Below are 10,000 nucleotides of genomic sequence, written 5' to 3' on the forward strand. Positions count from 1 at the left end.
TCCAGGGCTCGTTGCTTAATAAAGGATCATTGAGAAACTGATGTGTAGCCTCGTCAGGGGACAACCATTAAAACCATGCCTTCAACAGAATTTACGTATAGCGCCTATTGGCGACTTGACCTTGACTGTCAAGGTTAGCTCTCAGTGACTGAGGATTTTGTTGTAGAATTACCTCTCATTTTTTGGGGGGTACAGTGATATCTTTGTATCTTGTCCTTGATTGGACTGTTGCTATCTTAAAGTGAGGCAGATTGAGTTGAAGTAGCTCTCAGTGACTGAGGCTTTTGTTGCGGAAATACTTCTCATTAAACTGGTTGGTCCGGAGTCAGAATAATGTGACTGGGTGAGACATGAAGCCTGTGCTGCGACTTCTGTCTTGTGTGTGGCGCACGTTAAAAATGTCAAAGCAGCACCGCCCTGATATGGCCCTTCGTGGTCGGCTGGGCGTTAAGCAAACAAACAAACACACTTCTCATTAATTGAGAGTGTGTTTACAACAGGTTTCAGGGGCGGATCAGTTGCTTTGTAAGGGGAGGCACTTTGAATCGAAAGTGAATGTGATGGGCGCGAAGCGCCCGAATTTGCTAGGGGGTCCGGGGGCATGCCCCCTGTGCCCCCCCCCCCCCCCCCCCCACCCCCCCCCCCCCACCCTCGTCCGCCCCTGGGTTTGATAGAGGCTGAGCGTTTTCACTGTAGTGGAACGTTATGTAGAGATCAGCAGCCAAGGCTGTGTATCTCGCGGCCTGCCGAGTGTGCCGAAGAGGTTCTGAGTGTGTTAATATATATTACAGTGTTCTAGATGATCGAACGTGTAGCAAAGGCCTGTACGTGTACGTGTAGATATTGTGTCACCCGTAACTCACTTTTTTCTCCAATGTTCCAAATGCATACGTTGTTTTGCTCCCACCAAGACTGCAGATCTTGTCAAACGTATGATATAAAAACTAGATTTGATGACGTCACCCGTACACGTTCCAGTACACGTCCTGAAAAGTGCTGATCTAGATCTTGCTCTTGTCAGAGGCCGAGTGGAGAAACGTGGGTGGGGTAGCAGTAGCTAGCAGCCAATCATGCTCGTGGTTTTCAGTGTATCAAATGATAACAAGGCAAGTAACGTATTGCAGAGATGTTGGTGGTTCTGTTGAAATTGCAGTTGTTGGGTGTGTGGCCGATTTGTCCTTCGCCGAGGGTATGTAGTGTATTGGGTGGTTCACGACTATACCAAAGGCATTGCACTTCTACTGTATTATTATTATTATTATGATTATGATTATGATTATTTAAGTTATTGAGACATCCCAGTGTACTAAGGGATTTATAGAGCAAATCGAGAAAATTCATTATTTTCGAGATTTGCTCTATAAATCCCTCAGTGCACTGGGATTGTTTCAATAACGATATTGTCAGTACCGCCAGAGAAAAAAGAAGATTCAAAACGCACATTTTGCTACGTGCATTTGGATAGGCATAACTGTGTGGTCAGGTTTGTGTCAGATCTACTTTTGTGTGGGCTGTCTCAAGTGTGTCGTGCTTTCGTCACACGCAAACTCTTGTTTTAATTTCTGTTGGTAAATTCCCGAGTAGCGTTTAAGCTAAAAAGTGATGATCTTTCATACAGACCTCATTTAAACTCGGAGAAAGGACTGTGCTCTTAGTTATTTGCGATTCGAAACCTTCATCAAGCTTCGACAGATTGACTGCGCAGAGTGTTGCCCCTTGAATTGTCTCCAAGGCCACAGTTAGTACATTTTCAAAGTAAATGTGGTATGTTTCTCGTGTTGTAATGTATCTTCACTCATTGGGGAGTCTGGTACTATATATGAACGGCAAGAATGCTCTGAACTCTACACGTATTATATCCCCATCGTTTGTTTGTTCACATTTACCCAACATGTTAATTTGCTGCGGGGTTTATGTCGTCTGCTAGGCGGCCCGGGCAATCGAACCACTGAACTGCAGTCTCATTTCAAAAACAAAAATTGCTCGTCTGCACGCATGAGGCAGGCTGGTAATAAGTTTTACACATGGTAAGAACGTTATTAACCCTACACGTTTTCGATTCCGATTGTTGTTGCCTTGAAATAATAATTCGGAAACCATTCATTTACTGAACTGACGCAGTCGTATTTCAGTGTAGTCTACTATAACATAGTCGACTTTCAAATGCTGGTCTAGCTGTAGTACGTTATCGGATTAACACTTGTGTTTTCTGTTTGCCGCTGGGAATTGTATACTAACTCATCATTTGGTAATGTGGTTAATAAGCTACATGCCACTAACACGGCATAATTATGAGAAGAATCTTTGCAAGTCAAAACGAGAAGAGACCATTGTGGAAGAGACACAGCCGCTTCTATTTTTAGATCAGTGGGATTCACTGTGGCACAGGCGCCTGCGATCTGTCAGAAGAAAAAACCCTTCTGCTTTGAGCCGCAGGAAAGTTATGGTTATTTGTTTGGTAAAGTGGAGAATATAAGCTACATATGTCATTAATTAATTCTGAGGATGAAAGTACAGTCTCGCTTTGGCAAAGGGCGTAAGAATAGGCTCTGTGGAAAAGTTAGCGCACAGATTTAAGTGTATCGCCATAAGCCAATCAACTGGTTTACATCAGTCATGTGACACCAGTACTTACTGACAATTACTATTATTATCATTATTATCGTTTAAGTTATTGAGACATCCCAGTGCACTAAGGGATTTATTGAGCAAATCGAGAAAATTCATTATTGAACGAAGCGCATAGCGCTGAGTTAAATAAATATTTTCGAGATTTGCTCTATAAATCCCTTAGTGCACTGGGATTGTTTCAATAACGATATTGTCAGAACCGCCATAGAAAAAAGAAGATTCCAAACGCACATTTTGCTATGCGCATTTGAATAGGCATAACTGTGTGGTCAGGTCGTGTACAGTAAGATCTACTCTTGTGTGGGGTGTCTCAAGTGTGTCCTGCTTTAGTCACACGCATGTTAATTTATGTTGGTAAATTCCAGAGTAGCGTTAAGCTGAACAGTGATGATCTTTCAGAGAGACCTCATTTGAACTCGGAGAAAGGACTGTGCTCTTCGTTTTTTGCGATTCAAAACCTCCAGTCGAGCTTCGACGGATTGACTGTGCCGAGTGAATCCCCTTGAATTGACTACCCATCCCCACCCCCCCCCCCACCCCCGCCCCCCCCCCCCCCGAAGGACCTTACGGTTAGCACATTTTCAAAATAAATGTGGCATATTTCCCGCGTTGTATCTTCACTCATCGGGGAGTCTGATACTAAATATGAACAGTAAGAATGCTCTGAACCCAACACGTATTATATCCCTATCGTTTTTTCGTTCACATGTGCCCAACATGTTAATTTGCTGAGCGGGGTTTATGTCGTCTGCTAGGCTAGGGCAATCGAACCACTGCAGTCTGCACGCATGAGGCAGGCTGGTAATAAGTCTTATATATGGTACGAACGTTCTGAACCCTACACGTTTTCGATTACGATTGTTCTTGCCTTGAAATAATAATTCGGAAACCATTCATTTATTGAACTGATGCAGTCGTATTTCAGTGTAGTCTGCTACGTATGACAGAGTCGATCGAGTCAGTCTTCCAAATGCTGGTCTTTTTATTTATTAAGGAGATTTCTGGCTGGTACGTTATCGGAATAACAATTGTGTTTTCTGTTAGCCGCTGGAAATTGTATACTAACTCATCATTTGGTAATGTGGATGATAAGCTACATGCCACGAACACGGCATATGAGAAGAATCTATGCAAGTCGGCGAAAATGAGATAAAACACAGCGACTTCTATTTTTAGATCAGTGGCACTGTGGCACAGGCACATGCAATCTGTCAGAAAGAAAACCCCACTTCTGCTTTAATCGAGAAGCAGGGAATGTATGGTCATTTGGTATTGTGGAGAATATAAGCTGCATGTCATTAATTAATTCTGAGGATGAGAGCACAGTCTCGCTTAGGCAAAGGGCGGAAGAATACGCTCTGTGGAAAAGTTAGCGCACTCCAAGAGTGCGCTAACAGTTTTAGCGCATCGCCATTAGCCAATCAACTGGTTCACATCAGTCATGTGACACCAGTAATTACTGACAATTAGTATTAGTAGTAGTATTATAGTACTCTGCATCAGTACCGACGAGCTATTCATCAACCTTTTTTTCTTCTTCTTTGCAGCAGTTCATTACCTACAACTAGAAATGAATCAGCTAGAAGAGAACGAGAACGGTACCCTGATTAGTCCACCCCTCGCAGCAAGAACAAATGTAAGGTGTCAGCTTTCCTTTCTGTATCGTTACATGTGTGACAACGATGTATGTCAACTGTCCGTTGAACGAAAGACACACACAGGCGTGGAGCAACTGTGGAACGTTACAACATATTCTGCAAATGTGGAGGCTGCAAATGTGTATGTTCCCTGTTCTGACAACGAGTATAAGGTAAAGCCATAGTGTTGTGTTTTATTTCTGAACAACCTTTACGCATGTACATTCTCGTCTTCATGGACACAAATCCAGGTAGACGAGGACTTACAAGCACAAAGACAAAGATGCAGAGACACAGGGAAACACACGTACTCACGCATGCATACGCAAACACACTCTCACACACACACACACACACACACACACACACACACACACACACACACACATACACCCACACACACACGCACACATAAACTCACACACACACACACACACGCACGCACACTCACACACGCACGCACAAACACACACACACACAGACACACACACACACACACACACACACACACACACACACACACACACACACACACACACCCAGTCACACACACACACGCACACACACACACACACACACACACACACACACACACACACACACACACACATATGTTACTTTTTTAGCAGTACTTGTCTTTTCGTTTATGTACAAATGCATTGACGAAAGGTCGACATGGTGTAACCTGTTTCTTTCTGTAGATCCTGATCGTTGGCAAGAAGGTAGGCAACAATGGGACTCGCTACTTGAGCATATATAACATCGTGTTCGATCTCACTACGCTTCCTACAACTGGCTGGTCCACATTCTCATCCCTGTCGCGTCGAGTTTCTTTGACCTCGTTCCTCACGACTTTAGATACTACGTCCACTCGTTCTGCAAGCACGGGTAAATTGGAATTACGCTTTATTATTGAAGCAACAGCAACTAATACTTCACCCACTGTATAATGGCAAGAGTCTGCATCACAGTGATCAAATATGATTATAGTCTCTGCAAGACTTTCCATTTTGAGGAGAAAGGGAAGTCAATATGTTGTTGTTGTTGTTGTTGTTGTTGTTGTTGTTGTTGTTGTTGTTGTTGTTGTTGTTGTTGTTGTTGTTTTTGTTGTTGTTGTTGTTGTTGTTGTCGTTGTTGTTTCGTTCTACATTTAATTCTTGGCCTTTTACTTTGTTTTCTTATTCAACGGCAATTGATGTCGCCGATGCTGATGTTACCACTGCTGAGAATAAAAGATGACCATAGCAGTGTTAATTGAGGTATTGGTAGGTATTGGTGTAGCTAATGCTATATTTTAGTTGTTGTTGTTGTTTTTGATTTGTTTGTTTTGTTTTGGTTGTGGTTGTTATTGTTGTGGTTGTGGTTGTTACTGCTGCTACTTCAATGATGTCAGAAAATAAACCATGCCTGTATTTGAATCCATTTTTATACTTCATCAAATTTACTATTGGTTAATTGTGTTGTATGTGCTGTCCTTTTTGTCGTTTACACACAGAAGCGATCGTCCCGGCAGGCAGGCAAACTGAAGATAACGAAGGTCTGGGCACAGGAACAATGGTTGCGATCGTCGTTGTCGTAGTCGTTGTGGTCGTCGTTCTTGTTGTGCTGACCGTCGTCATCGTTGTACGTCGCAGAAATGGCGCCAGGAACAAACAGAGGTGATTCGGATTGCTAAGGAAGGAAGAAAAGAACACTAACAAAATGAAAGGAAAGGAAGAATGCAAAGAACAAAAATGTGTGAGAGTATAAAAATAACCACAGAACTGCAATCAATATCAAAAGAATGTCTGTGGAATACTGAATTGACTTTAACACAATTGCACACTTGCCACATGAGAGTTAGAATAGCACATGAGTTGATGCCACGCCAGCGTTGCACCTCAAACGTGTACTATTCTGGGCTAGACCATGTTCAAAAATAAATCTGTTAGAATGTCCAAACGTTGTGGAAGAGTTGCGCCCCGATTAAGGGTGACAAACAATAACATTTGGTCGACCAGTTAACATAACGATCGTGCGAATTATTGATTCCCATGAGTATGTTATGCAGTGTCCGCTCGACATGATGCCATTTTCGTTCGAACATTACACATCGGAGCCACGATTCACTGGCGTTGGCCTGCAATGATTGCTGAGCACACGTGTTTTCCAAACTCCCGTGGCCTCAAACAAGACACGTTGTCGCCTTTTACTCAGGGCAAGCAATCATTGCAGCAGATCGTTAACTCTGATGTGTATATTTTCAAAAGTTATGGAGTCATATCGAGTGGACACTGCATAGCATAGTTACACATCCGAGTCAGTTATTCGCTGCGATCGTGGTTTGTACCGGTAGACCAATTAACTCTTCCATTACGCTTGAAAATCCGGAGTTATTTCCGGAAAACGTCATTTGGGAAATGTGCTAAAATCAGCAAGTCTACATGACACCAAATTGTCCTGTATTTAGTTGAAAATCTAACCTCTCGAGTGATGTCGGCTTGTCTTTCGAATAATCGTATGTAAATGTTGTTTTTACAGAGCACCTGGGCCGGGCAGTGGGGCATCCCAAGCTGTGACCAACGCCGGTTACATACCAGGTAAGATGACAACTAAAAAAACAGCGTTGACAAAAACATACACTACTACAATACATGACAATAAATGATAAAATACAACACAGTAGATACAATTCCATAAAATACAATCCCATAAAGTAAACTACAGTGCCATAAAATCAATATATTTCAAGACATAATACAATGCAAATCAAATTCAACAACTCCTACTTAATTAGAGTGGCTTTAACATCCTGGTAACATTGTACACAATCCAAATCACTGGTTGTAAACGTTTCCATATCAAAAACATTATGACAAGACGTCGGTATATTATACTCCAAACTAAAGCTTGATTACACCTTTATGAATGTTAAAATTATGATTTGTTTTTGCTTCTGATTACATGACACATTCTGCATAGACTTGATTCAAATTGCAGAGCAAGCTAATCCCGCAAGATCGTCAGAATCAACCGAAATGTATTTGACACCAGCAAACACACGTGGTGGATCGACCATTCAGAACAACGCAGACATCCCGGACGATTCACTGACTAGTCAAACCAACCAGTACGAACTTCTGTCGCATGAAACCGACGAGAGCAGGCCATATGAAACACTGACCAATCAGAGAAACATTTACGAAACACCGACCAATGACAACAGAGATGACAAACCCTACGACACATTATTTGCTAGCACTAGAGATAGTGATGGCTATGAACTGCCCGTGGCGAAGACCAATCTCGGTAACTCACGAAAACAAAACGATGGAAACCACGTGTACAACAATTAGTCAGCAATGACAGATATTGGTAACTATACGAGGCCTTTTTTCCAAGTATGTATAGATTATTCAAGGATCTGCCTGTGTGTGTTCTCTCTGTCATTGTAGTGAGCTAATGCTTATTTTATTTCCTTGTTTTGCATACAAAACGATGCAGAATGTGTTGCTGAGGCAGGCGACAGAGGATAGATCATAACTCATAGAGAACCTGGATTAGTCCAGCGTCTTCATAGGGTAACATTATGCCTTTTTCTGACATGGTTTATGAATTCCTTTGAGTTTTGCAAAGCACACCGAGCTCCAGTTTGGGTCATATGATTTCAAGGTGTCTATGAAATCATTACCTGTAATGTAATTGGTTGCTTGTATGGCATATCATTACTTTCACGCCTGGGGAGATTGTCACTTGTATATTTGTGTGAACTGTCTCAAACGTGTGTACACTGCTTTGACTAGTTATGCAATGATTCAATTTAGGCGTTACTTGACTGTATAAATTATGACGTCACCTTGCCGCAAATTGCTACTGCCTTGATCAAGATAGCTTTGCGAAGATTGTTTATTCTCAAATGTTTAATCACTAATGACAATGCGATCGCATGATCAAATGCACTTAGTAAATATGATAGCATCGTTGTTTTGCTGCCACTATTTTCACATCCTTTACTGTATATTACAGTTTAATGATATTACACATACTGAGCCATTGTGGAAAGTTTTCTCACGAATTGGACCTTAAAACGTACGAGGGACATTTTCTATACTGTAAATTAGAAACGCCTGCATTTATTTGTTAAAAATGCTCAAAAACTTTCCTGCATAATTCATTGAATATTAATCAGCGAGCGGCTTTCTTTTTTCACTCTCCTGTGTCATGAGTCCCAACAATATGTTCCTCACCATATTTCATTTAGTCCTGGTCGCACGAAATTTTCAAATTATATTCAAACTGTTGGATCGAAGAAGTTAAAACTAAAATGTAACAAACTCATGCACAGTCCGTGCCACATGGGGCTAAAAAAACCATCATGTAACGGGGTATATAATGGTACCATCACTTGAAATGTCTGATGCCCGATAAACATAGAACAGTTCTCATCGTCAGACTTCGGTAATGAACGTGACGACGACCACTACCACGACGACGATGATGATGACGACGACGACGACGATAATGATGATTATGATGATGATGATGATTTGGGAAATCCTATCCCACCAGATACAATGTAAGCGGTGTTTTAAAACGTTTCTTTCAACACAGAATGACGCCGTCTCCTACGCAGGTTTTCATGGCATGGGAAGTAACTCTGTCAATTTCGAAGCAAAGAAAACTTCATCGAGTTCTTCGAATTCGATAGTGTCCATTCTCAAACCTTGCAGGAAGCGGGTAGGAACGGAAACAGACATGGCATATAGCATTGTGACAATATAAAAGCAAAAGTGAAAGCAGCTATAAGCAAACTAAATAGCGGTTGTTTCTGGGCGTTCCGGCATTTGCATAACTATTGGTTATCTACGTAGCTTGCACTATTGGGCTCTCTGAAAGCCGCTGGGTTAAGGTGCACTGTTTTGTTATTTATATTTCTATAGTTTTACTATGCTGATTCTCTCTGTCCGTTTAGTCTGTATATATACGCCTGTATTGTAAGGCTCCCTTCTTTTGGGATTTAATTTTTAACATTTCCAAGTCTTAAAGTTACTGGACCTGTCAAGTCCAGGTGCACGGAGCCTCTAGGGCTTTCAGTCATGCCTCAGGCAGCTATCCGCTTGAAAACATACCAAGTTAATTGCCTTTCATGCAAGGAATTAAAAACTACAATTTGTTTACGATATAATGTTTGACTGCCACTCGTGTTTTGAACTTGCCAGTGTTACAGCACAGAGCAGAGTCCGTCCCGCACTTTGCTTTGTGTACATCACGTGGCCAACCAAACACCCGCACAACGCAACATTTTCACGAGAAAAACATGTTTATTTGTTTGCTTTGTCTGTATTACACATTTCTATTTACATTTACCACTGACATACCAAATTGTATACTTTAGTTTGCAAGTGAATCGTTATCATACAAAATAACGTGATCACGAGACGAACGGGGATCTCAGAGATCGTTTGCTTCTTAACTGTTTCGCGCAAATCGTGTAATATCTATTTTTGCGGAAACCTCCCGAAGAAATGCAATCTCAGCGGCTTCCACCTGCAACATGATAGTCGTGCTTATTTGGAATGTGACGTCCGGTTCTTCGTCAGTCACACCTATCTCGAAAACTAAGCGTCGCACAGAACCAGCGCCCTTCCCTTATTAAAACATTGTGTGTGATTACGTAAGACAATTTAAAAAGATGGAATGTGGGTTCATGTTGGCATACCGCACACAGCCTTGAGCCCAAGAACGTGTTCACG

At 41.8% G+C, this 10,000-nt stretch overlaps 1 protein-coding gene across 1 annotated transcript in view; it reads left to right on the plus strand.

The window, feature by feature from the left end:
• Positions 1-10,000, plus strand: part of LOC138971294 (uncharacterized) — a 12,057-nt gene that overhangs the window by 1,170 nt on the left and 887 nt on the right. Inside the window, exons 2-6 of the mRNA XM_070344012.1 lie at positions 4,179-4,441; positions 4,970-5,156; positions 5,764-5,926; positions 6,789-6,847; positions 7,248-10,000. The exon at positions 7,248-10,000 is cut by the window's right edge and continues 887 nt beyond it. Of these exons, the coding sequence (XP_070200113.1) occupies positions 4,179-4,441; positions 4,970-5,156; positions 5,764-5,926; positions 6,789-6,847; positions 7,248-7,603 (1,028 nt within the window). The 3' untranslated portion in view covers positions 7,604-10,000. The remainder of the gene's footprint in view (positions 1-4,178; positions 4,442-4,969; positions 5,157-5,763; positions 5,927-6,788; positions 6,848-7,247) is intronic.

Source organism: Littorina saxatilis, linkage group LG7 (assembly GCF_037325665.1).
Source record: "Littorina saxatilis isolate snail1 linkage group LG7, US_GU_Lsax_2.0, whole genome shotgun sequence".
NCBI lineage: Eukaryota > Metazoa > Mollusca > Gastropoda > Littorinimorpha > Littorinidae > Littorina > Littorina saxatilis.